Source organism: Bos javanicus, chromosome 5, assembly GCF_032452875.1.
Source record: "Bos javanicus breed banteng chromosome 5, ARS-OSU_banteng_1.0, whole genome shotgun sequence".
Taxonomy (NCBI): Eukaryota; Metazoa; Chordata; class Mammalia; order Artiodactyla; family Bovidae; genus Bos; species Bos javanicus.
In genome coordinates, this window is record NC_083872.1 from 25,214,699 (window position 1) to 25,242,568 (window position 27,870).

At 37.3% G+C, this 27,870-nt stretch overlaps 1 protein-coding gene across 3 annotated transcripts in view; it reads right to left on the reverse strand.

Annotated features, from left to right (window-relative positions):
- Positions 1-8,162: 8,162 nt before the first annotated feature.
- NR2C1 (nuclear receptor subfamily 2 group C member 1) overlaps positions 8,163-27,870 on the reverse strand; it is a 40,176-nt gene continuing 20,468 nt past the window's right edge. Inside the window, exons 8-14 of one of the 3 annotated variants that reach the window (XM_061415783.1) lie at positions 24,402-24,595; positions 23,065-23,218; positions 18,852-18,973; positions 16,498-16,637; positions 14,951-15,088; positions 12,347-12,452; positions 8,163-10,030 (exon numbers count right to left, since the gene is read on the reverse strand). In XM_061415783.1, the coding sequence (XP_061271767.1) occupies positions 9,856-10,030; positions 12,347-12,452; positions 14,951-15,088; positions 16,498-16,637; positions 18,852-18,973; positions 23,065-23,218; positions 24,402-24,595 (1,029 nt within the window). In that variant the 3' untranslated portion in view covers positions 8,163-9,855. Of the gene's footprint in view, positions 10,031-12,346; positions 12,453-14,950; positions 15,089-16,497; positions 16,638-18,851; positions 18,974-23,052; positions 23,219-24,401; positions 24,596-27,870 lie in introns of all 3 variants that reach the window. The other 2 variants (XM_061415782.1, XM_061415784.1) reach the window with 2 other exon arrangements.

Genomic DNA, 27,870 nt, shown 5'->3' on the forward strand with positions numbered 1-27,870 from the left:
AGCTTCAGCATCAGTCCTTCCAATGAATATTCAGGACTGATTTCCTTTAGGATTGACTGGTTTGATCTCCTTGCTGTCCAAGGGACTCTTCAAGAGTCTTCTCTAGCACCACAGTTCAAAAACATCAATTCTTTGGTGCTCAGCTTTCTTTATAGTCCAACTCTCACATCCATACATGACTACTGGAAAAACCATACTGGAAAAACTAGACGGACCTTTGTCGGCAAAGTAATGTCTCTACATTTTAATATGCTGTCTACGTTTGTCATGGCTTTTCTTCCAAGGAGCAAGCGTCTTTTAATTTCACGGCTGCAGTCACCATCTGCAGTGATTTTGGAGCCCAAGAAAATATAGTCTGTCACTGTTACCATTGTTTCCCCATCTATTCGCCATGAAGTGATGGGACCAGATGCCATGATCTTCGTTTTTTGAATGTTGAGTTTTAAGCCAACTTTTTCACTCTCCTCTTTCACTTTCATGCAGAAGCTCTTCAATTCCTCTTTGCCTTCTGCCATAAGGGTGGCATTTCTGCCATTTTTAAATAATAAAAGGAATTAAATGAACATTATTTTTTCTAGCATCTAACTTTATGACTTTCAATATGCTTTAAAACACACACTCCTTGATCTGTCAGTTTGAAACAGTCCTCTGAGTCCCAGCTATTTGAGATGAGAAACTTGGCACATGGTCACTTTCTTCATCTCTTCTCATCTTTTGTGCTTCCAGATGCCAGTTTACCATATCATTTCTTTAAAAAGGCCAAGGCTTATAAGATTTACACTCTAACCCATAACTGAAAGTCTTCATAATTGTCTAAAGAGTTTTAAAAATGGAAACACATTATTTCCTGAGAGGACTGAGTAATAAGATTGGACCCAGACATGTAATGTCACACTACTAAATCTTCAACCCCAGAAGAGAAACCTCCAAATGTTAGGATCAAATTTTCTTTTCTTAGACTCAATCACTCAAAATTATGTCACACAGGAATTTATTTTATGCTTAAGTGTGACTTTCATGGTCTTTCCACAGGCTTTTTTGTTTTTAAAAAATTCCATCTGTCTTATTTCACAATATAAAAATTATTCTAAAAGCATAACCATATTATTACTATCTCACCTGAAAAAGTTAATAACTGCTTAATATAAAATATCTGCTGAGGAAGGTTCAAATTTCCACAATCATTTAATACTTTTTTTTAGTTTGTCCAAATAAGTTCCATATTTTGTAACTGATTTTCTTTTAATATATGATTCTCCCCATTTCCCACCCCTTGTTTTTGGTCCTTCTGGTTTATTTGACAAACACACTGGTAATTTCTCCTGTAGAGTTTTCCACTGTCTGGATTTTGTTGATTGTGTCCTTGTGTTCTTCTAGCCCCTGTATTTCTGTTCAGTTCAGTCGCTCAGTCATGTCCGACTCTTTGCGACCCCATGAAATGCAGCATGCCAGGCCTCCCTGTCCATCACCATCTCCCGGAGTTCACTCAAACTCACGTCCATCGAGTCGGTGATGCCATCCAGCCACCTCATCCTCTGTCGTCCCCTTTCCCTCCTGCCCCCAATCCCTCCCAGCATCAGGGTCTTTTCCAACGAGTCAACTCTTCGCATGAGGTGGCCAAAGTATTGGAGTTTCAGCTTTAGCATCATTAAATCTAGGCACCTAACAAGATTTGTGTTCATTTTTTTGTTATCTTTCCATTCAGGAGCATATATGGTGTCTGCTTGTCCCATTTTTTTGGTGATTTTAGCTGTCACTGCTAAGCATTGTCTAAATACTTTCATTCCTTCATTAGCCACAAATCTCCTATAAAGAGAAAAGTGTGTGTGTGTGCTCAGTCATGTCCAACTCTTTGCAGCCCCACTGACCTTAGTTCGCCAGGCTTCTCTGCCCATTCATTTTTCCAGGCAAGAATATTGGAGTGGGGTGCCATTCCCTCCTCCAGGGGATCTTTCTGACCCAGGGATCGAACCCATGTCTCCTGCATCTCCTGCACTAGCAGGCAGATTCTTTACCACTACCACCACCCTGGGAAGCCCTGTAAAGAGAAAACTTCCTCTCAACTATTTGGTTCCTAAAATACTGTTCATATAGGAAAGATGCTTGATTCTCCCTTATGGAACAGTTTTCAAAAGTACAATTTGGTTTCCTAGCATCCTGTGTATATGTGGGGGGAGAAGCAAAAAACCCCATAAAATTTACCATCTTGTTTTAAAGTGTATAATAATGTTAACTATATATATAGTTGTGTAGCAAATCTCTAGAACTTTTGTATCTTGCAGAACTGAAACTCTCAACCCACAGAACAACACTCCCCTTTCTCTCTATACTAGGTTGTGCTGTGCTTTGCTAAGTCGCTTCAGTTGTATCTGACTCTTTGCAACCCTATGGGCCATAGCACGCCAGGCTCCTCTGTCCATGGGATTCTCCAGGCAAGAACACTGGAGTAGGTTGCCATGCCCTCCTCCAGAAGAGCTTTCCCACCCAGGGAACACCCAGGGATAGATCGAACCTGCATCTCTTACGTCTCCTGCATTGGCAGGTAGGTTCTTTACCACTCCCTAATAGCTCAATTGGTAAAGAATCAGCCTGCAATGCAGAAGACTCCAGTTCAATTCCTGGGTCAGGAAGATCCGCTGGAGAAGGGATAGACTACCCACTCTAGTATTCTTGGGTTTCCCTGGTGGCTTATCTGGTAAAGAATCCTCTCTCAAAGCGGGAGACCTGGATTCAATCCCTGGGTTGGGAAGATTCCCTGGAGAAAGGCTACCCACTCCAGTATTTCAGCCTGGAGAATTCCATGGACTGTATAGTCCATAGGATCACAAAGAGTTGGACACAACTGAGCGACTTTTACTTTCTTTACCACTAGCACCACCTGGGAAGCTTCTATTGGAGCTCCTATTAGGTCACCAGAGCCCAATAACCACTATTCTACTTTCTGAGAGTATGACTACTTTAGATACCTGCTATAAGTGAAATCATGCAGGCCTTGTCTTGGCTCAGACAGTAAAGAATCTGCCTGGGTCAGGAAGATCCCCTGGAGAACGGTATGACAACCCACTCCAGTATTGCCTGGAGAATTCCATGGACACGGGAACCTGGTGGGCTACAGTCCTTGGGGTCACAAAGAGTCAGACACGACGAACACTTTCACTTTTATCTTACTTAGCATACTATCCTTCAGTTTCATCCACGTTGTAGGATGAAATCCATGTGACAGGATTTCCTTTTGTAAGGCTAATACTCTACTGTGTGTACATATCACTTTTTCTCTATCCATTCATCTTTCAGTGGGTGTTTTTGGTTGCTTTCATCTCTTAGCTATCACGCAGTAAACATGGGAGTGTATACATCTCTTCCAGATCTGTTTTCAATTCCCTGGGATATAAGTCTGTGTGTGTGTGTTAAAAGGATGTGTTAAAGGCATAATCTTTCACCATGGATTGATTTTTTTCATTTTTTCCTAGTGTTGTTTCTGCTTGTTGTAAAATGTTTGTTCCCCATTGCTGTTCCCGTTTCTTGCTTTTTTTGTGGGGGTGGGTGGGGGTGGGAAAGAAAAGTTTATTGCAAGACCAACCAAACAGAATGGGTGGCTCATACTCTAAATTCCCAAACTCCCCAGTGGTTTTCAGGGAAAAGTTTTTATAGGTAAAATTTGGGTTGAGAGCTACAGGGTATGTGACTTTCTTCTGATTGGTTGGTGGTAAGGTAACAGGGCAGTGCAGGAATCTTTTGCTCAGCCTGCAGTTGCTATCCTCCACCTGGGTGAGGGCCTCAGATTTGTAAAATTGCCAGGCCTGCTATGAAACCAGGTAAACCATCTAAACGACTTGGTTCTTCAGTCTCTCCCTTGTTTGCACGGAGACCACCATCCTATTCAGGATTTCTGCTGGCCCCACGACTTTTCTAAGTTCACTGCCCATAATGCTGACTGACAAAATCAAAGTTCAACTCTCTCCACTGTGGGTGCCTAACAGCCCCAACATATGTGCTCAGTGTCCACCCAAGCCAACTCTGCTACTTTTTTTTTTTTTAAATAAACATATATATAAATATATATATATATATATATTTTTTTTTTTAAGAAAAAGGCAGGTCAGTGAGAAGGACAGAGATGGGCTGGTTGAAAAGGCCTGGGGAATTACCTCCATCCCTGGAAGCAGAGGGCAGAGGATGAAGAGCAAAATGCAAGTGAAGGTGAGTGGGGGCAGCACACCCAAAGGGGACAGGGACCTTGGTGTGTCCCACAGACACACAGGGAGAAGGCTGAAGAACTGGGCCTGAGTCAGTCACACCCCTCAGGGCTCCAGAGACCATGGGAGGCAGCTGGGACGTGTCCAGTTGGCAAGCGGGTCCATGGAAGGGTTGTTAAGAAGGGAATGGACGGGCGCAGACAGATGTGCTTCAGAAGGTTCTCAGTGGTGCTGCTGGAGAAGGCTGCCAGGGGCAGAGGCACACACACAGAGGCGAAGGGATCTGTGACCAACTCTGGAAGCTGAAGCTTCAGGGGTTACTGTTGAACTCGATGGGGGTGGGAAGATGGAAGAGCTGCCCTAGGTGTTGGCTCAGGTGAGTCGGTGGCTGGTGGTGTTGGTCACCAAGGCAGGTCACTGAGCCAGCAGTTCTGGGGACTCCGAAGTGCCTACAACCACAGCACACAGTAGATGCCCAAAAGGATACTGGTTGAACCAGAACACCCACCTCCTTTTCGATTTCATTTTTTTCTTCTTAAAACTTGTTATGTACACTTTGAATCATGTACAGATAGGACAATTTCAATATTTTTTAGGATCTATATGTATTGCTTATTGCTGACTCATTCAAATTTCCTTCTAACTTTGATAATTTTGTGAGCTCATATTTGGTTGAGCTTAATGTGAGACAAATTGAGGTTCTAAATTAAGAGGTCAGCCAACTACACTCGAAGGGCTAAGTCCAGTTCACTCCGTTTTTTAAATGCTTTACTGGACCACTGCCATGCCCATTCACTTATGTACACTCTACAGCTGCTTCTGAACAATAGCAGAGTAGTTGATTCAGACATGGTAAGGTCCTCAAAGTAAAAAACACTGATGCTCTGGCCCTTTACAGAAAAGTGTGCAAAACTCCGATGTAAATTAATGTTTTCCCCAGAGTTTTGATTCTGCCAGGACAGGGAGGGTTCATGACCTGGGACAACTTAAGCCTGCTTTGAGAACTCATGCCATATTTCTTTCAAGTCCAGCAATAGATCAAAGGCCTTCAGAGTTATCTATTCCACAATACTGTTAGAAGCAGTAATACACTGTCTTCTTTGATTATGCTGTTCTCATTTCAAGATGGTATGGATCTTTTTCATTTAACAGGTCAATCATTCAACCTGAGAAGCACATGTCCTTCTGTGGAACTTTTCTTGTATCAAGTAATTTTCTTACCTCGTCTTTTGTTTTCTCTTAAGTCCTTACTATTAAAATGTTAGACGTCCTGTTCTCTTTTCTCATTTTCTATTTCTCTCTTGGTTAGAGTTGACCCTTAAAATCATGGGTTTGAACTGTGTGGGTCTATTTACATGCAGACTTAAAAAAATACATACACACTACAGTGCTACAGGAGCTGCAGGTGGTTGGTGCCCCTAGCACCCATGTTATTCAAGGGTGAATTGTACTTTGAAGGTTGTTGAAACCTTGAAACCTTTCCTCAACAACTTTATCTTGCAACCCTTCTAATGAATTGTTTTGGCTATCAGTTTAAATTTCCAGGGGCAGTTTCTTCCTTTAAATTTTCCTTTTCAAAGCATCCTATTTTCATTTAATGAATACACATTTCTTTCAAAATATTAATAATATTTGAAGGTGGGGTACTTTTCTGATCACTGCATTGTTATCTTCCCCCACCATCAGATTATAGCTGATCTCTTATGTATTAAAAATTTTCCTCAAATATCTGATGATCCTGGCTCTATGTTCATATTTAACAGTAGACATTAGAGAGCTGAATGGGAACCCCATGTATACATATATGACTTAGAAATACTGGGATTCACTGAAGAGTGATAAAATGGTAGGCAGTCTTCTTATCAGGGACAACCAAAAGTTGAGTGTCTAGAGATCTTTTTTCCAGACAAATTAGTTTTTCCTAAAGAAAAAAAATCCTGGCATTAGAAGCCTATACCCAGTGGTCAGCATTCTGGGAACATGCTTCAGTTCAGTTCAGTTCAGTCGCTCAGTCGTGTCCGACTCTTTGCGACCCCATGAATCGCAGCACGCCAGGCCTCCCTGTCCATCACCAACTCCCGGAATTCACTCAGACTCACGTCCATCGAGACAGTGATGCCATCCAGCCATCTCATCCTCTGTCGTCCCCTTCTCCTCCTGCCCCCAATCCCTCCCAGCATCAGAGTCTTTTCCAATGAGTCAATTCTACGCATGAGGTGGCCGAAGTACTGGAGTTTCAGCTTCAGCATCATTCCTTCCAAAGAAATCCCAGGGCTGATCTCCTTCAGATTGGACTGGTTGGATCTCCTTGCAGTCCAAGGGACTCTCAAGAGTCTTCTCCAACACCACAGTTCAAAAGCATCAATTCTTCGGCGCTCAGCCTTCTTCACAGTCCAACTCTCACATCCATACATGACCACAGGAAAAACCATAGCCTTGACTAGATGGACCTTTGTTGGCAAAGTAATGTCTCTGCTTTTGATATGCTATCTAGGTTGGACATAACTTTCCTTCCAAGGAGTAAGCGTTTTTTAATTTCATGGCTGCAATCACCATCTGCAGTGATTTTGGGGCCCCAAAAAATAGTCTGACACTGTTTCCACTGTTTCCCCATCTATTTCCCATGAAGTGATGGGACCGGATGCCATTATCTTTGTTTTCTGAATGTTGAGCTTTAAGCCAACTTTTCATTCTCCTCTTTCACTTTCATCAAGAGGCTTTTTAGTTCCTCTTCACTTTCTGCCATAAGAGTGGTGTCATCTGCATATCTGAGGTTATTGATATTTCTCCTGGCAATCTTGATTCCAGCTTGTGCTTCTTCCAGCCCAGCATTTCTCATGATGTACTCTGCATAGAAGTTAAATAAGCAGGGTGACAATATACAGCCTTGACGTACTCCTTTTCCTATTTGGAACCAGTCTGTTGTTCCATGTCCAGTTCTAACTGTTGCTTCCTGACCTGCATACAGATTTCTCAAGAGGCAGGTCAGGTGGTTTGGTATTCCCATCTCTTTCAAAATTTGCCACAGTTTATTGTGATCCACACAGTCAAAGGCTTTGGCATATGGCCGTAGACGGGAACATGCTTAGGGAGCCCATATTCAACGCAGATTTTCACTTAATCCATATCTTCAAGATTATACTTAATCCAAGCCTTCTGTTATCCCTGGTATCCTATAAATCCTGTGATCTTCTGGTTTAGTGTCTCAAGATTATTCATCTCTGGCTTCTTGCTCAAACAGGCTGAATGATAGAAAGTGGTCACTGGGGACTTCCCTGGTGGTCTAGCAGTTAAGATTCCAAGTTTCCAGTGCAGGGGTCATGGGTTTGATCTCCAGTTGGAGAACTAAGATCTCACATGCCGTGCAGCGCGGCCAAAAACAAGACAAAAAACAAGAAAAAGAAAGGGGTCACCTGACTTCAATAAACGTAGAGAAAGGCAGTTCAATGATTCTGTAGACAGATATGCAACCAATCCTCTTGTTAATGCTGCAAGTACCATCTCTGAAGATGAGCACCTGATTCCCCGGGCACTAGACAGCATTCCTGGACACTGCAACGCATACTGGCTCCTTTCTCAGTGTACCACCTTTTGCAGGCATTCAGATGACCATTCCCTTGGTTTTGGCTCTTTCTCTACCCGCATTTTCTTTCCCTAAAATTTATTCAACTCTCTTATCCTTTGATTTCTTCTCTCCTGTTTCATCTGTCATTGTGTGTTTACACTTGACTGAGATTTCAGGAGAGAAAGAAAATAAACGGTCAGTGTGTAATATTTAGTTACAAGTCTTCAAACTGAACTGTAAATCATCCTAAAATATTGGGATATGGAAATGTTTTCCATGCTTTTTCCTTCCTGAAAGTACTTTCACAAATATTACTAGAGATTTCTTAACAATGGGACAAACAGAAGGATGACCAATGAACAAACAGGACTCTGAAATCAAATATATTGGCAGAAAACAAATTTGTAATGCAGGCCACATTTTAATGTAGTTTTTAAAAAACACTTCCAAATACAACTGTAAATGTAATCAGGAAAAATACTTCAAACATGTATCTTAATTAACCATTAGTACATTACTTAAAAGAATTTCTCGAATCCTTGGCTTTCTTCAGCGGGTTTATAAAGGTATAAACCTACTGATTTTTCCATTTGACTATTCTGTACTAAATGTAGTTTACCCAGCTGTCATTATAGAAAAAAAATCCCATTGACAAAAATCACATTTTAAATAGGGAAAAAAAGTTTCCCTTAAGTTGGTAAAGACTGTAAATTGACACTTTAAAACTTCTTATTTACTATAAAGCAGCAATTAGTAAAATCCATACTCTTCCCCCAAATTCTGCTTCTCTTCTATTGCAAAATCTTTGTAAAAAATGTTCAAGTGCAATAAAATATCCTTATTTTTTAAAAAAATCAACAAATAGAGATAACAAAGTAATTTCTCACGAAGTTATAGCAAAGAAATACTTAACAGTATCATGTTCTGCTAAAGAAAACATTACTGTGGAAGACATTCAAGGAATCTAAACTGTTTCCATTGTGGTATACAAGGCAGTGCTTCAGGCTGATGCTCATACTGTTGTTACAACAGCCCTTTCCCCTTTAGAGTGAAAAATCAGTGCACATTCCTCCATGTATTAAACAACTGAAGTCTCAAAAAATTATCAATTGCTTTTAAATAACTGTCTAACTCACTTTGGAAACACAGACTGGCTATGATAAATCCACTTTCACAAAGGAGGTATTTGCAGTGACCTAACAGAAACTGGCTAAATCCCATGGAAGGGTCAGGAAACTAAATGCAGGTCAGAAAAGAGGGAGAGATGACAGATGCTTTCTGTGGAATAAACAGCAACAATTTATATATCTATTGTGAAATACTGAAGCTTGTGGCGCTCAATCAGTTTCTATTACTTTTACAACACAGTAAACCAAAAATATTAAAACATGAACCCTATCTTATTCTCAAAAACAATTTTCTGCTACATACATAAATAAAAAGTGCTTGTAACTAATAATACACAACACTAAAGATATCAGCTCTTAAGTTCACAAATAACCTATGTCTCATTGCCAGCAATGAGGGTGATAAATGCTAATGGTGCCATGATATTTACAAAAAACAAAAAAATATTTATATTCAATTATTATCTCCTATAGTCCCAGTGTTATCATTATATCACTGAGCATAAAATAATCTTCTTTAGACAGGTAATTAAAACAGATTATATTTTAGAAGCGTAAAATGCAAGATCCTTCTTAGCGATTGATTAAGTGTTTGTACTGGTTCATAATGAAAGTAAACATGAATAGAACACAATTCTGGGGGGAAAACAGAGAGACTTATTTATTTGTTTTATAAAATAAAAGGAGAAATCTTAGTCAAGGGTGACAGCTTTAGGTGTCATCTTAACCAAGAATAAGATGATAATATTTTTTATTCACTTAAATAAGACAGGAAAGGAAATTCTAATTCCTGCTACCTGCTCAGTCACTTCAAACAGTCTTCTTAAGGAAGTAAAATCTAAATATCTTGGTTTTTGGTTTCTCTTTTAAAGTAAAAATTTCCAGATGCCCTGGAATCAGTGAGTTCGATTTGGTATCTTCTTGTGTTCTGAGAAAGAACAATCACTTTAAATTGAGATCTCAGCTTTCAAATGCTGTGACCAATTATTTGTGAGTTATAATCTGCAGGTTCCATTTTTAAAATATGTGGGATGACACTGTCAATTCGAACATTGCCGATGAGACCTTTGAAAAACAGTTCTTCGGTGATGGTAGCGTTCATCAATCTCAAAGCTGGCAATCGAAGTAGTAGTCTAGACAACCTCAAAAGAGAAAAGGAAGGTGAACAAGGTTGTAAATCAAAGAATAACTCAGTTGAAAGACATCAGTAATTTCTGCATGAATACCAATGCCATAAACAGATTACCAACGGTTTTCAACACTTAAAATATTTAGTATTCTCAAGCCTTAAACGATATGACAATCACCTAGATATATATGATGTCTGAGAGACTTCTTTGGAAAGCCTTGCTCTTAACTGCTATGCTGTGCTACCTCTAGTTGGTTGTATGAACCATGGAACAAAGTTTTAAACCATGGATCGAGTTATAAGTTTAATGGCTTAGGAACTCTTTCAAGGTTATCATAGCAATGTTTTGTGTTATCAGGATACATGAGGCTCAAAGATAGTTTTTTTGGTTTTGCTTTGCAAAATGTATTGGGAATAGTAAAATAGGCAATGAAGTGAAGTGAAGTGAAGTGAAAAGTCGCTCAGTCATGCCTGACTCTTTGTGACCCCATGGAAGTAGTCCATGGAATTCTTCAGGCCAGAATACTGGAGTGGGTAGCTGTTCCCCTCTCCAGGTAATCTTCCCAACCCAGGGATCGAACCCAGGTCTCCTGTATTGCAGGCAGATTCTTTACCAGCTGAGCCACTAGGGAAGCCCCAAATAGGCAATAGCTGTTATTAATGGGAAGAGCACAGATTACAGAACCAAAACCATCAGGTTCAAATCCTGATTCAACTACTTCCTAGCTATGTGAATGGGTGGAAGCCACTACTCGCCCTGTCTCTCTCCCAATGTTGTGACAATCAACAAGATGATCCCTGCCAGTTTCTGTGCTAGTGAGGTAGGACAATGTCTTGTGTGAAAGTACATCTTAAGTTGAAAACTGCTATCCAAAGATAATTAATGAAACTAACTATGGATATAAGAAACTAAGAAAGAGTTCCAGAGGTCAAAGAACCTGGAACCTAATGGAACAGAGGTCAGCAAGAAGGCGTACAGTCAAAACGAGGAAAATTCTAAATGCTCTATTGATTTGTATGTGTGTGTGCTAGTTGCTCAGTTGTGTCCAACTCTGTGACCCCATGGACTGTGGCCTGTCAGCCTCCTCTGTCCATGGAATTCTCCAGACAAGAATACTAAAATGGGTCACCACGCCCTTCTCCAGGGTATCTTCTTGACCCAGGGATCAAACCCTGGTCTCCAGCATTGCAGGCAGACTCTACCTTTTCAGCCATCAGGGAAAGCCCATTAATTTATATAAGGTATAAAACTTTTGAAACTTTAAAACACTGAAAAAAGAAAAAAAAAGATCATAACAAAACTAACACCCAAAGAACTACCTTTCCAAAAAGTTTGTGGCATTATCTGTCCTTCCTCTATGCTAAGGCCTTACACTCTTGAGAACACTGGAGCACCTGAGAACAAGTGAAACCAGCAGACCCAGAATTAAGTGATCTTTCTGTGTTCATGTACTATACTGCTCAAATACCTCATTTCCTGTTTGTTCCCACCAGCTGAGCTGTATTCACAGAACTGGTAGGAAGTAAGGTAGGAAAACTATTTAGATGTTAGATAAACTACAGCTGATTTTCATGATGGAACTGCCTTATAAGCCTATTATCTAATATATGTAAAAAGTTATTATATGTAACATATTCTTTTACTAGTTTGAAGTATGTTAATAATATTAGTAAACAAATTTACATAGCCCTTACTATGTAACAGGCACTGCTCTACCAAGCTCTTTGAATATATTAACTGATTTAATCCTTACACTAATTATAAAATGTGGGTACTATTATCTCCATTTTACAGTAAAGAAATTGAAATAGAAGTTAAATAACTTCTATTAACTTCTATAAGGTCTTACAGCTAGTAGCAGGGTTAGGCATTAAACCCAGGTGCTCTTGCTTTGACAGCCAAATGCTTAATCACTCAAAAACTGAGTTCATTTTATTAAAGGACACTGGTAAGAAACACCTTGCTATAAATGCCATAGGCCAAATTTCAAAATTAATTATAAAATAAGCTATTTTTTTAATTCATGCACTTTTCATCCGCTTTTCTAATTCAATCCATTATTTCATCTGAAGCAAGTTAAGAGCTTGGGTGTGAGAGTCAAACTACCTGGCTCTGCTGTTTATTGTGTGACTTTGAGCAGGTTACTTAACCTTTCTGTGCTGAAGCCTCATATAAAACAGTACATATAAAGTGCTTGCAACAATGCATTAACTACTTGAAAGGCCAAAGCTGACTAAATTTAATTACACTTGAAATGGAGAATAAGGAAACAGATACACAAAAATTTTTAAGATGAATTTAATTAAATAGTATTTAACTTCTAGATACCTGTAGGTGTCATCTGGATATGTTTTGGTTATATAATCTTGGAATTCAACATAAGCCTTTTCCTGAAATTTCTCAATCTGTTCCATGTTTTCTAGGCCTGGATGATCTGAAACATTAAAGAATATATTGTTACCTTAGTTCTGAATACTCATTTACTAAGATACCAAGTAGAGATGGAAGAGGTGATAAAAAACAGTTCAGAAGGAAGCCCGATCATATATGTGTGGCTCTTTCATTCCACAAATACTATTTTAGTAACCCACCCACTAAATACCAGGCACTGTACTTAAACCCTTAAAACTATTTCATCTGATATATGTATTCTAACATTTAATAAAAAAATGAAACCATTGGGCTCAAATAAAATAAGACAGCCTTTTCTATTTCAAAAGTGGTAGAAAGGATTTTGATCATTTTGCTTTCAATAGAAACAAAAAAATGAAATGACTTAGCTTGGTTAAAAGTATTTTTAACCAAGGAAATATTTTCAGAATGAAAATGAAAGTGAAACTCGCTCAGCCATGTCCGACCCTTTGTGAGCCCATGGACTATACAATATACAGTCCATAGAATTCTCCAGGCCAGAATACTGGAGTGGGTAACCTTCCCCTTCTCCAGGGGATCTTCTCAACCCAGGGATTGAACCCAGGTCTCCCACATTGCAGGTGGATTCTTTACCAGCTGAGCCACAAGGGAAGCCCAAGAACACAGGAGTGGGTAGCCTATCCGTTCTCCAGCAGATCTTCCCAACCCAGGAATCCAACTGGGGTCTCCTGCATTGCAGGCTGATTCTTTACCGAGCTATGAGGGAAGCCCCCATTTTCAAAATATATTCTTTAAAATTTTTTTCATTAAAATAATAATACATATTTTAACTTAAGTATAATTAACATACAACATTGTATCTGTTTAAGGTACACAACAAAATGAAGTGACATTCATATGCACTGTGAAATGATCACCACAGTAAGTCTAGTTATCATCTGTCACCATTCAAAGCTACAAAACTTTTCTTCCGATGAGAACTTTCAAGGTTTATTTTCTAGGAACTTTCATGTTTACACTACAATGGTGACTACTGTCACCATGTTACAAATGTTATCACTGTGACCTGATCATAACTACAAGTTTGTACCTCATGATTCTCCTTCACCCATGTCACCCACGCTCGTGCATGCTATATTCTATATTTTTTTAATAAGAAAATCTTCCTTTCACCATTGTTAGGATAAAAAGATACTTAGGAAAATATAAACTCTGAACATCATCTCTATCAGAAAAATAATATAGCAACGTGAAATAACCTATATAAATATTTCACTGAAATGGAAATGTTAAAAGAATTTCATGAAACTTATGCCTAAAATATGGAAAGTGGTATCCTGACTAAGGAGAATAAGAAAAGTAGCAAACAGAAACAGAGGGAATATTTAATAAAACAAAAGTACATTATAATTCTGTTGTCAAATCTACGGTCTTTCAATTTTAAGGAAAATTAAAGTGGCAAATTGGTTGTGATAAAGATTGCGATACATGTTATTAATTTAGCTAAAACATCAGAATAATAGTACAAAATAGCTTTAATTATCTTACTGATATCACTGAAGGTAGTAAGAAGCAGGGTTCCTCAGATAATTTTATTATGATACATAGTAACAGAAAAACATATACCAAAATGAAGAATACAGAGCCTAAGAAAATAGGCAATTTTTCTTACTCTAAAATTGATTGTTGAGCTTTACTGTCATTTTACTATATGTAAAAACTAGTACTTGGCAGAAAGACAAGAGACCCATTTTTCTATTTATTGGGAACTCGGAGAAGGAAATGGCAACCCACTCCAGTGTTCTTGCCTGGAGAATCCCAGGGACGGGGGAGCCTGGTGGGCTGCCGTCTATGGGGTCGCACAGAGTCGGACACGACTGAAGCGACTTAGCAGCAGCAGCAGCATAACATGTTTGGAAATTTAACCCATTAACAAAGCAATCTTCATCTCTCTTTTTGCCTTTTAAGATGCCTAGCAAATATACCTAAACATTCAAGTGCTGAACAGGACTAAAAGTCTATGTCATTTCACTGATTTCTTCAATTTTCCTTTTCATGCCCAGATGTCTAACATCCAACAATTTCACAGATTTGAAGTGTACAATTCAATAGTTTTTTAGTATATTCAGAGTTGTGCAAACCTCACCACAATCTAATTTTAGAACATCTTTGTTGGCCCCAAAAGAAACACCCATTAGTAGTCACTCTCCATTATCTCCTATCCTTACACCAAGGAAGCCACAAATCTCTCTATAGATTTGCCTATTCTAGACAATGCAGATACATGGAAATATTTAATATGCGTTTTTTTTGTGATTGATTTCTGTCACCTGCATACTGTTTTCAAGGTTTATCCATGCTGGCATGTATTAGAATTTCGTTACTTTTTATGGCTGAATGATATTCCATTTATATATACATTTTGTTTATTCATTTGTTTCATGGACACTTCAGTTGTTTCCATATCAATGTACATTCCCAATGGCAAATGTATGAGGGTTGTAATTTCTCCACATCCTCAAACACTGTATTTTGAATAAGAAGTAAATGTTTATATACCTGGACTGAAGAGTACTATTGCCTTCAGGTAGGCATATTCATATCCATCAATGCAGAGTTTTACCATGCTGTTACAAAACTCCTGTAGTTTGAAGATGTGTTCCATCAATAATTTCCTTCTTTCTGCTGATATTTTATCTTTAATTAAAAACAAACAAAATCTTCTAGTGTTCAGCAAAAATGTATGACTATTTTTATCCAACATATTTCCTCCTCACTAATTTCCAGCTTTGAATATAATCAATTTTTCAAATGTTAAAAATTCAATATATCTGCAAGTTTAGTGTTTTATTTATTTATTTATTCAGCTGTGCTGGGTCGTAGTTGCAGCATGTGGGATCTAGTTCCTGAACCAGGGATGGAACCCAGGCCCCCTGCACTGGGAGCATAGAGTCTTGGCCACTGAACCACCAGGGAAGTCCCTCTCTGCCAACTTCAAATGAAACTAATTAATGATCTTCAGACACTGTTCATTCAAGAAAATAAAAAAAGAACAGGCTGTTAATATAAAAAGCCCTAAAGGTTATGTTTCCTTCCAAGATACACCTTTGAGAAGATAAGCTATAAAGATTAACTACAAAAGACTCAAATTTTGCTAATAGGATTTAAGTTTATATCAATAAAATAAGCAAAATGAAAAATAAGCAAAATCATCTAGATATTTAAGTTACCGACACTACTACAACAACAACAAAAAAAACCCTGTTAAGACCAAAGAAAAGTTGAATAAAACAGTATGTTCTAACTTAAAATTTATTGTGTTTATGTAGTACTGACTTCTGGTGTATCTACTATTGATGAGATTTTAATAATCAATAATCTTATTGATGAGGTTATTCTTTGCCATTAAATGGAGGGGAAGCAGATAGTTCAAGAAAAATGTACAACAACAGGAAGTGGCATATGCAAAGGAAATAAATGTAATTCTCTGTCTATAATTTTTTCTTGAACTCAAAAAAAATAGTTCTTCCCATTTGATGAAGGGGCACCTTCTTGGATAGTCACAAGCCATTCTGAAACAAAACATTTATAAATCAGTGCTTGCCCACCTGTCTCCTCAAGCAAATGGGAGTTGTAATCAGGAAAAGAAAAAAGATAATTAGGATTGTTTTGTGACTCTTCAGTAGTGTCTAAGTGAAAGGATACATACTGATGAATTGATTAAAAAAAAAAAAAAGTTTAGCCTACCTTGGGATTCAAAAGGCTACAATGAAGAAAAGCAGTTTAAAAACAGTTGGTAACTATACATTTATAAATAGTTGATTACCTCTATATAAGCGTACCCTGGATTCTTTGGTATGTACGTTGAAGTGTAAAAATTCATGAGGCCTGATCAGAAAGAGCACTTAAATACATTTGTTTCAGTTTTGTTGTACTATCATTTAAAACTATTTTGGTTGATTAATGAATTATATCAAAATGTAACAATTATGTAAGGTAAAAAGGATTATTGATATTTATCTTTTGATACTTAACTTTAAACGTAATACTATAAAACCGATGTCTCCTCTTATATCCTAGAAAAGGAAAAATAAGGTGCTTTTTACCTTGTTGAAGGCTACTGTGAAGACAGTTGACAAATGTTGCTAATATAGTTGCGACATTCATCACTTGCCAGCACTGGGCAAGACCGAGAGTAAAAAGTTCATTCCAATAAGCTTTCACCAATGATATGCTGTTTTCTTGCCTATAAAAACAAAAACAAATATCAAATATGTTTTATGAAACCTTATAACTGACTCATATATTTGAAAATACAATATTCAGTTCAGTTCAGTCACTCAGTCGTATTGGACTCTTTGCGACCCCATGAACCGCAGCACACCAGGCCTCCCTGTCCATCACCAACTCCCGGAGCCTACCCAAACTCATGTCCATTGAGTCGGTGATGCCATCCAACCATCTCATCCTCTGCCTCCTCCTGCCCTCAATCTTTCCCAGCATCAGGGTCTTTTCAAATCAGTCAGCTCTTCGCATCAGGTGGCCAAAGGATTGGAGTTTCAGCTTCAACATCAATCCTTCCAATGAACACCCAGGACTGATCTCCTTTAGAATGGACTGGTTGGATCTCCTTGCAGTCCAAGGGACTCTCAGGAGTCTTCTCCAACACCACAGTTCAAAAGCATCAATTCTTCAGTGCTCAGCTTTCTTTATAGTCCAACTCTTACATCCATACATGATTACTGGAAAGACCATAGCCTTGACTAGACGGACCTTTTTTGGCAAAGTAATGTCTCTGCTTTTTAATATACTGTCTAGGTTGGTCATAACTTTCCTTCCAAGGAGTAAGCATCTTTTAATTTCATGGCTGAAATCACCATCTGCAGTGATTCTGGAGCCCACAAAGACAAAGTCAGCCACTGTTTCCCCATCTCTTTGCCATGAAGTGATGGGACCGGATGCCATGATCTTAGTTTTCTGAATGTTGAGCTTTAAGCCAACTTTTCATTCTCCTCTTTCACTTTCATCAAGAGGCTTTTTAGTTCCTCTTCACTTTCTGCCATAAGGGTGGTGTCATCTGCATATCTGAGGTTATTGATATTTCTCCCAGCAATCTTGATTCCAGCTTGTGCTTCTTCCAGCCCAGCAGTTCTCATGATGTACTCTGCATAGAAGTTAAATAAGCAGGGTGACAATATACAGCCTTGACGTACTCCTTTTCCTATTTGGAACCAGTGTGTTGTTCCATGTCCAGTTCTAACTGTTGCTTAAGAGGCAGGTCAGGTGGTCTGGTATTCCCATCTCTTTCAGAATTTTCCACACTTCATTGTGATCCAAACAGTCAAAGGCTTTGGCATTGTCAATAAAGCAGAAATAAATGTTTTTCTGGAACTCCCTTGCTTTTTCGATGATCCAGCGAATGTTGGCAATTTGATCTCTGGTTCCTCTACCTTTTCTAAAATCAGCTTGAACATCTGGAAGTTCACAGTTCATACTGCTGAAGCCTGGCTTGGAGAATTTTGAGCATTACTTTATTAGCATGTGAGATGAATGCAATTGTGCAGTAGTTTGAGCATTCTTTGGCATTTCCTTTCTTAGGGACTGGAATGAAAACTCTGAGTCTAAAGTTTTATACAGGAAAGTCAAAGGTAATCAACCAGTGAACAAAGCACACAAAAAAAGAATAGAGTAAACAGATTTAAAAAGTCAGTTTTTGATGGCCTGCGTTACACCTCTTAGTTAGAAAATAACATTGGCATTGTTGTACAATGAGGTCCTACAACTTGACCAATACTTTTCTAACTATGGGCTTAACTTTCTCCATGGTCTCTTTGCTTCTTCAAACCAGTTACTTTAAAACAATAAAGAAATCTGACTTTAAACAAAGCTTGGATTTCTCATAATAGACCATTTTCCATTACCACCTAATCTAAACAGAATACAGACATGCTCTTCAGTGATACAACCAAACTTCTAACTCTTCATAGTGGTACTATGGGCTAATTTATATTTTCTTACTTTTTTAGGGGGCAACCAACCACATGATTAAAAAATAATTACTTCTATTTTCAGACATATTCAGTGTATGCAAGTTTCAGATCCTTATTAACAAGCCTGAGATGACACTGAAACGGTGGTGGTAGGGAGAAACAATACCCCAAGTCATCTAGAGTCTCCCTTATTTAAGCCAATCAAAGACAGCCTATTATAAATGCTGGCTCCAGTGCACTGACTTCATTCAAACTGTTAACTCCATCAGATTATGAAATATGGATAATCTTCCACATAAAATAATATACAGTAAATACCACCCACTATGATCCTTCATATAAAATTTCAAGTTATAATGCTGTATCAGTTTGCCCCGTTTAAACAAATTCTCCCAAAATAAAAGCTCTTGCCTCATGTACATCTGTGCTACAAAATCACACTTAATATTCAAGAACTTCAGGACACTTACCCTAGAGCCTGGAAGGAAGGAATTGAAAGTGCCCAGTGCATTGATAAGAACAGCAGCCTGGAGGCAGACTCCCCAATGTAGTGCACATTCAGGTACTCAGGCATAGGAGACGGCATGGTGAGCTAGTGTGGACAGGGATGAGGTCAATTATCTCACATTGGACACTTCTACATGAGCACTTCTTTGAAAAACTTAACTGTCAACATGTCAAGTAACTATCTAACATATTAGCCAAAAAGGCAAATCTTGATATAATCCAAGTCACTGGATGTTACAGCTAAAAACAGGATTTAGAATAAATGAAAAGACCAGAGTTTCTAATAAAGCAATATTCAGATAAAGCAGAATTCCACTTAACAAATACCAACCACAACATTATCTCGGTGTATTTTTAAAAGTTACTTTCTGTCTTCATATCAACAGTGTTTCCTTTCCTCTCTTCATTAACAGTATGTATACAGAAAACTTAATTCAAGAAGCAATCCTTTATGTTAAATGTCCCTTTCATTTAGGCTATGGGGATAACAAATTCAAATGCTTATAGGAGAGTAAGGAGTGAAGTGAGCCTGCTGATGCCATTTGTAGAGTGCATATTCCCAGATAACGGGCATGGGTGAATTCAACACATTGAAGACGTTTGGAATTAGGGCTCAGAACTGCTTGCTTTTTCAATTTTTCAAAAAGCAGCTTCTACACAAAATCTCACCATCTAATCTACAGGAAAAATAAAATGTGTCTGTGGCCATAACAGTCACAGGCTGACCTTAGGTAATGTGTGACCACTGTTGGAAATAAAGATCCTACATCAGAATACTTATCAAAGCATTTCTGAAAATCTTGTTAAAGAGATCTTTTATTGCTATAAATTAAGAATTGATGCTTTTGAACTGTGATGTTGGAGAAGACTCTTGAGAGTCCCTTGGACTGCAAGGAGACCCAACCAGTCCATCCTAAAGGAGATCAGTCCTGGGTGTTCTTTGGAAGGACTGATGCTGAAGCTGAAACTCCAATACTTTGGCCACCTCATGCAAAGAGGTGACTCATTGGAAAAGACCCTGATGCTGGGTGGAATTGGGGGCAGGAGGAGAAGGGGACGACAGAGGATGAGATGGCTGGATGGCATCACCCACTCAATGGACATGAGTCTGAGTGAACTCCGGGAGTTGGTGATGGACAGGGAGGCCTGGCGTGCTGCAACTCATGGGGTCACAAGGAGTCGGACATGACTGAGTGACTGAACTGAACTGAAATGTAATTTCATTCATAAGAAACTTCTATTTTAAAATTATAAGCATAGGTGATGATATAGGGAAACAAATACATACAACTGAAGTGAGGTGAAAGTTGCTCAGTTGTATCCGACTCTTTGCGACTCCATGGACTATACAGTCCACGGAATTCTCTAGGCCAGAATACTGGAGTGGGTAGCCTTTCCCTTCTCCAGGAGATCTTCCCAACCCAGGGATGGAACCCAGGTCTCCCGCATTGCAGGCGGATTCTCTACCAGCTAAGCCACCAGGGAACTGAGTACTGGTCAAATGAAGGGCAAATTGGCTGTATCTATCAGCATTTTAAAACTGAGTTTATCCTATGACCTAACAACGCCATTTCTAAATCTCTATTTCAAAAGGATACTTGCAAATATGCACAAAAAAGCATATACAAGGATGTCCATTTCAGTACCGCTCTTAACAGAAAAACTAAATTAAATGCTGGCTATAACCCAAATTTCTATCACTAAGGAAAGAATAATCCATGCCTACTTAGCAGGCATTAAAATTAGTAACATAAACTGAGATAGCAAGAAACATTTCAGACATCTAAGCAGAAAAAAATCGCAAAATAATATTGATGAGCCAATATATGTTAAAAAGAGTATATGTATATAGATACACACTTTATGTGTATTGTATATATGATAGGAGGAGATACACCACACATTTAACAGTAGCCACCTCTGCTGGGGGACAGATGAAAATGCCCATGTGCATTTTTCTGGGGAGTGAATATACAGCTTTTAACAGATTCTCAAAGGTATCTATGATGCCAAACAGATTAAAGCTTTTCATCAAAATGATACCAAAGTTCTCTGGAAATGTTAGATAAAAATGCAAAAAATATTAATTTCCTTTGTTCAGTGTTAGCCATAAGCGGTTTGTCTATTTACAAAACGGTGTCAAGTAATAGAACAGGACAATCAACAGCTGAAATTTCACATGTGAAAAGATAATTTTTAAAATGTTTGAGAAATGTTTACTGCAGCAATAAATTAAAATATCATTCCTTAAGAGAATTATAATAAGTAGATATTAAGCATCATAAATTTAATTTTAGGATTCAACTGTTTCCACACGTAAGTATATAAAAAACCAATTGGAAACTACCATACATTTCCGTACTGCCTATGGTGAGTAGGGGGAAAAAAAAATCCCTGAAAGTAATTACCAAAGATTACTAGTTTTAAGGGTAGGATTAGGGTGCAAAAACAAGATTACCCTTTACTAAGTAGTTTAAAATCATTCTAAAACAAATGAAATACTTACAATATGTAAAAACTGGATATTGGGGGCTAAAAGATACAGATGCACCCCGATTTACACAATAGTGGTGGCAATGCTGAAAACTGTGTTGCTCTAATCGTAAAACTGAAACCACTTGCAATATACACTAGAACCTGTTATTCAAAAGACTGCCGCATTGTATTATTTTATAGAGAAAAAACTGTTTTACATACATAATTTTCTTAAAGCCAAGATAAACCTCCAACATTATATCAAGGCCAATTTTAGAAAGAAAAATGTTTTAATTTCCCCAATTCATCTGTCCAAAACAAATTTTTGAAGGATGACACTGATTATTCTCACTGCCTATTCCTATAGCCCCCATAAAATTTTTTCTTGTAAAGTAGAAATAAAGCATTTCTGATTTTTTCATGTAAATTAACTTTGGCAAAATGTTCCATAAAGACTAGTTTCCCTGATACATTTGTGGACTATATCAAATTACAGCCACAATTATTTAAATGTGACTTTTCTCTGAGTCAATTCTACTAAGCCAAATTTTGTAGGAATAAATTTTATCATACGCAGCTTTGATCAGTGTTAGATTTTTTTTTGGCTGCACCACACAGCATGTGGGATCTTAGTTCCTGGAAGGGATGGAACCCACGTGACCGACCTGTAGTGGAAGCTCAGAGTCTTAACCACTGGACCACCAGGGAAGTCCCTGGCCAGGGTTAGATTTATCTTGTGTTCATTATTTCTGCTAGTAGCACACATATCTATTTGATAACTGTATATATTTTCATAAGAAACCCATGGAAATTTATAATCGCCAGTAAAGTTATGAGCAACTACCCTCAGGTAGTCCAGGACTGCTATGCTATGCACTGCTAACTAAGAGTTCTTAAGCACTTTCAATCACTTGCATATGATCTGCTAACAGTCCTCAGGGTGGGAGGAGCAAAGATAAACAGAGGGATCAAAACAGCAGAGTCTTAATGAAGGGTCTCAATGTCTCATTGGTCAGCCTATATAGCTGTAGTTTGAATATTACCTGAATGACAAATCAAATGCCAGATGTTATTTTCTAATATTCTACATGTATTGTTTCTAGTATTCTACATGTATTGTTTCCATCATAAATATATATAAGGAAGCAAAAAAGAAATTACAGATGTACCTTCTCCAAATGGTTAAAGTGTAAAAAGTTAAAAACCAAAAATTAAATAATTTTAACCTTCTTAAAATGAGGCTGAGAGCTAGCTAACTGAGGCATTATATAATTAATTCTGTTCTTTGTAGTTAACTTGGTAAAAGCAGAAAATCTGGGTCTTAGATACTTATTTACACTAAAGCAGTAGTAGCTAGGCATTGAATAAAACCAGTGGATTCCACACATGATGAACACCAATACTTAAGAATACCCCCATCAACCATGTCTAACAGTGTCTAAACGAAACAAATCATGTCCAAATGTCCTAAAAGCTAACTTTTATAATCTTAAACACATTAATTGATATTGTACTATATAAACAGGATGTTTTAGTGAGCTGTTATTTTATGTTTTAGCTGGTGTTTCGAATCCTATTTGGGGTATCTCTGAGTTTAAAAGCACAACAAATATATTTTGATTTCTGAAAGGAGAATTAAAATGGTCACACAACATAAAAATTATGAAATGTATATATATATAGAAATACCCTGAAAGCTACATGTGAATCGCTGAGAAGTGGCCCCTCTTTTTCGATGTAATTTATGCTTGAGTCTCCAGCAATTAGGTGTACGTTTCCTTCCATGCCCTCTCCTGAGCTCTGACAGGCTGTGCTTTCTCCAGGATTCAAAGCTTTTGCAAGAGTGTCAAATGCCCTATAAGGAGACATCAGAAGCTGTGAGCTTGGCCAATCTCCACAATAAAATGAGAATTCTATATAAAATCCTGAAATTAAGATTTAGGCCTTAAAAACTGTTTAGAAAATAGAACTTTGGTATATCACTGAGTATTCTATTTCAGTGATGTCTTTGACTCACTCTCCAAAAATAACAAATTAAACTTTAAATGTATAGTATGAAAAACTTTATTATTAATATATTTTACCAGAGAATTAGTCTTTTTAAAAAACTTACATGATTTAAGGGGAGAAAAATTCTTATGCTTCCTTTTACAAGTTAAATATTTGATACAACAAGGTATCAGGCCATTTATTTTACATACAAAAGTTATTTAGAAGAACAAGAGCAAGAACTTAAGCTGACTTTATTCTACACAAAACAAAGTTAGGTTTTTAATTTTATTTAAAAATGCAGAGAATAAACTTATGATAACACAGCTACATCTGAACTATAAGAATCTGAAATTAAGATGGCAAATAATTAATATTAGTAAGTAACTAGTCAAACAGCTCCCTGTATTTTTCAGTGAGAGGGCTTCTACAGTTCTTTAAAATCTCATGTTCAACAAAGTACTCGGTGAGATTCTGAAATGCAGTTCGTTCAATATTTTAGAAGAGGAACAGAGTGTAAAAAAAGCTGGTTTCTACATCCTAAGTATTAATAGCAGAAGAATGAAAAGTAGAATTCTGATACAAGTTTCCTGAAGTGTAAACTTAAAACTATAATGGATTCAACCCAATTTTTAAAACCTATTTTCATCACCAGAAATTGGTGGGGGAAATGAAAAATGACTGCCTAGTAAGATATATATTAAACTTTAAATACACAGAATATAAAATCTGGCAACTAGAACATCTGAAAAATCAGACCCAAATTATCATCTTTATTGGGAAAAAAAAACCAAAACTGAATTTTATGACTACATTTCTAATCTTATCATATTTACTTATTGCTCACTATTTACAATGTAACCTGCTGGACATCATTTTATATTGAACAGAATTTTTCAATGAAAGTTTACTTATGACTTAAATTTTCTAAGTTTAATAGAAATAATTGTTTTTTGAAACTTCTGTAAATAATATTTAACATAAAAGTATTTTTTAAGAGATACTAAAGGACAATTGGCAAAGGGACACATGCTCAAAACAGATCTTACCTTGAAACATCACTGTTTGTCTGCATTTCTTGATGAAATTCACACAAAGAGGTATAAGAAGTATCACCATTGCTTAAGCTTTCAATCATAGACACTTCATTACTATTTGGAGCAGGATCTTTAGTTTTTCCAAGGTTTGCTAATGATGTAACCACACTGGCCAATGTACTTAAATCTCCCTGACATGATACAGCCTTTAAAAAAAAAAAATTAAAATTCTGCAAATTGGTATCAGTTAACATTTCAATCTTAAATATCTAATTCTAGAATGTGAAATGCCAAAAGAAAAGCATATAAAGATATATGAAATCTAGGAAGTAAAATCAAAGAGCTCTGAGCTTTTAGAAACTTGAGGAACAAGTTTAAAAATATCAGGCACATTTCCTAGGAAATATTAATATTTACACAGGTTAAACTAAAAACTGTACATAATGGCTATCTATCCACATAACAGTTGCTTTCTTTTATTAAAAAGGTATTTGCTGCCCCAGGTCTTAGTTGTGGCATGTGATATCTAATTCCCTGACCAGGGACGGAACCAGGACTACCAGGGAAGTCCATTAACAGGTGCCTTCCCTATAAAAGGATATTAAATTAGATGAGCTTTCAAGATCTTCCAGCATTAAAATTTTGATATTTCTGTAATTCCCAAAACTTATTATGCAAACTCGAAAGTTGCATAGGATAAAATTAATGTTTTATTAAGGAATAGAGAAAAGAAAAGTGTATTACTGAACAGACTTCCAGGATGCCAAGTTTTACCAGCCACTGTGTTAAATGTGTTAAATATCAAGCATTCTGTAGGTGGAAAGTCCCTCTACATTATTTAGGAGACTGGGCTTTTGTATATATTGCATGTTTTCCTATTTGTCACCACTTTTTATTTTTGTTAACGTGTACATTCTTTATGCATGAATTAGCGACAACTGTTTTATGAAAAAATCTGCTCAACTCTCTGACTACCCAGAAATATAATCTGTACAGGAAAAGCAGATAGATGGTTTATTTTTCTTCCTTTTATTTATCAATTTTAGAGCAATGAATCAATGCCCAAGCAACTTATGACGAAAGGTGAATTTTGAGTATCATTTTAAATTCATATTTTTATATACTCATTAGTCATTCTTTCATAAATGCTCAAATCATTCCACCCTAATCAAATGAAAGGCTCTTCAGTTTGCCTTCTATGACTTCTGACAGGTCCATAGATATTTAAAATTTTTCATTATATCTTTATGGTTTTTTAGTGATAATGATTACTCCTAAGAGGATACATGTTTCCTTGAATTTCTCTATATCAATTCTTTAGTTTATGCGAAACTGATTTGTCTATGAATACATAGACAAATAGCTTCTGTGCTCTCCCCAAACTAAAGAATGGTCCCAGAATTATTTACTGAGTAATCCACCAGTTACTAAGTTTCTTACATGACTGCGACCTTTGTATGTATTTTATGTAATCCATACATCAACCCTGTGAAATTGCAATCATTGTCCCTTTATTACTGATAAGAAGAATTACTCATTGTCTCTTTAGCAGTAAGTAGTAGAGGCAGGATAGGAAGTCAGATCGGTCTGACAGGAAAGCCTGTGCTCCTAACCCCTGTTCCTGCCTTCATATATACATGTAAAAGGAACTGACATTTTTTAGGTGTTTTAATTTTCAACTAAAACATTTATATATTCTCTTCCATTTCATACCATGTCTATCTAGACAGGTGCTTAATGTGGAAAGGACTTACATTGTAGCTTGACAGCTTTGGGACCATTTGTCAGAAACTAACCAAATAAGGTTGTTAACACAATTTAATATAAAGACATTTAGAGAAGTACAGTGTCTGGGCAAGTATTACAGAAAATTTTCAACAAAACTTAGTTCTCTTCCTTTCCTAAAGAAGTTAATATGTCAATGAAGTTGTAACTACCATTCTAGGTACAAATCATGTAGATAAGGCTAAGTGAAGTCTTGAATGTAATTCCAAAATATATGGTAAGATACCAGATCTCCTTGATTAATAACAATACGCTAAAGCCCAATCTGTAAGGCAGACACTCTTATTATCCCTTATTTTATAGATGAGGAAGGAAACTGAAGCACTAAGGTCAAATATCTTGCCCAAGGTTATGCAGCTAGTAAGTGGCAGATGAAATTTGATTCCAGAGCACAAGTATTAAGATTGCCTTAAAGTACCAAATAAAAAATAATAACACAAATCTGGCCATATATAGAATAAATAATTTCATAGGGCATATGAAACCAGATCACATTATAGGTTAAGACAAACACCAGTAATAGGCTCTCTGAAATCTGCCTTCAGGAACAATGTTTGTTTTCAGTTCTTATAAGGGGCTTTCAAACACTACGGAATTCTACATGCTTGTTTTTTATTTCAGACCTCTTGCTCAATAAAGAGCTGCTCCAAATCTCTAAGGGGACCCAGAAGACTTGGATACATAGCATGAGAGCTCATGCAACTGTTACTACTCTTGATTCAAGTCAGTGTTTTAAGTGACGTGCGTGAAGAATTTCTCTTCACCTGAAATATTTTTAATATCAACATTTTAACACTAAAAAGTTTGTAGGACAACACAAAAGGAATATAAAGAATTTTATACTTATTATACATTTCTATATCTGAGGACTTTTAAGATGAAAGAAACCCAGAAGACTTTTCCATGTTGAAGCTATAGTTGGTTCTAGTGGAAAAATGAACATTTCTACTGATAAAATTAATTTATCAGGACTCACAAAGTAGAAGCTGCTCCAGTGACCTGGCCCATTTCATACCACACTTACGGCAGAAAGCAAAGAACTAAAGAGTTACCTCTTGATGAAAGTGAAAGAGGAGAGTGAAAAGTTGGCTTAAAACTCAACATTCAGAAAACTAAGATCATGGCCTCTGGTCCCATCACTTCATGGCAAAGAGATGGGGAAACTGTGAAAACAGTGACAGACTTTATTTTCTTGGGCTCCAAAATCACTGCAGATGGTGACTACAGCCATGAAATATAAATACGCTTGCTCCTTGGAAGAAAAGCTATGACCAACCTAGACAGCATATTAAAAAGCAGAGACATTACTTTGCCAACAAAGGTCCGTCTAGTCAAAGCTATGGTTTTTCTAGTAGTCATGTATGGATGTGCGAGTTGGACTATAAAGAAAGCTGAGCACCGAAGAATTGATGCTTTTGAACTGTGGTGTTGGAGAAGACTCTTGAGAGTCCCTTGGCCTGCAAGGAGATCCAATCAGTCCATTCTAAAGGAGATCAGTCCTGAATATTCATTGGAAGGACTCTTGCTGAAGCTGAAATTCCAATACTTTGGCCACCTGATGAGAAGAACTGACTCATTGGAAAAGACCCTGATGCTGAGAAAGATTGAAGGTGGGAGAAGAAGCGGACGACAGAGGATGAGGTGGTTGGATGGCATCACCAACTCAATGGACATGAGTTTGAATAAGCTCCGGGAG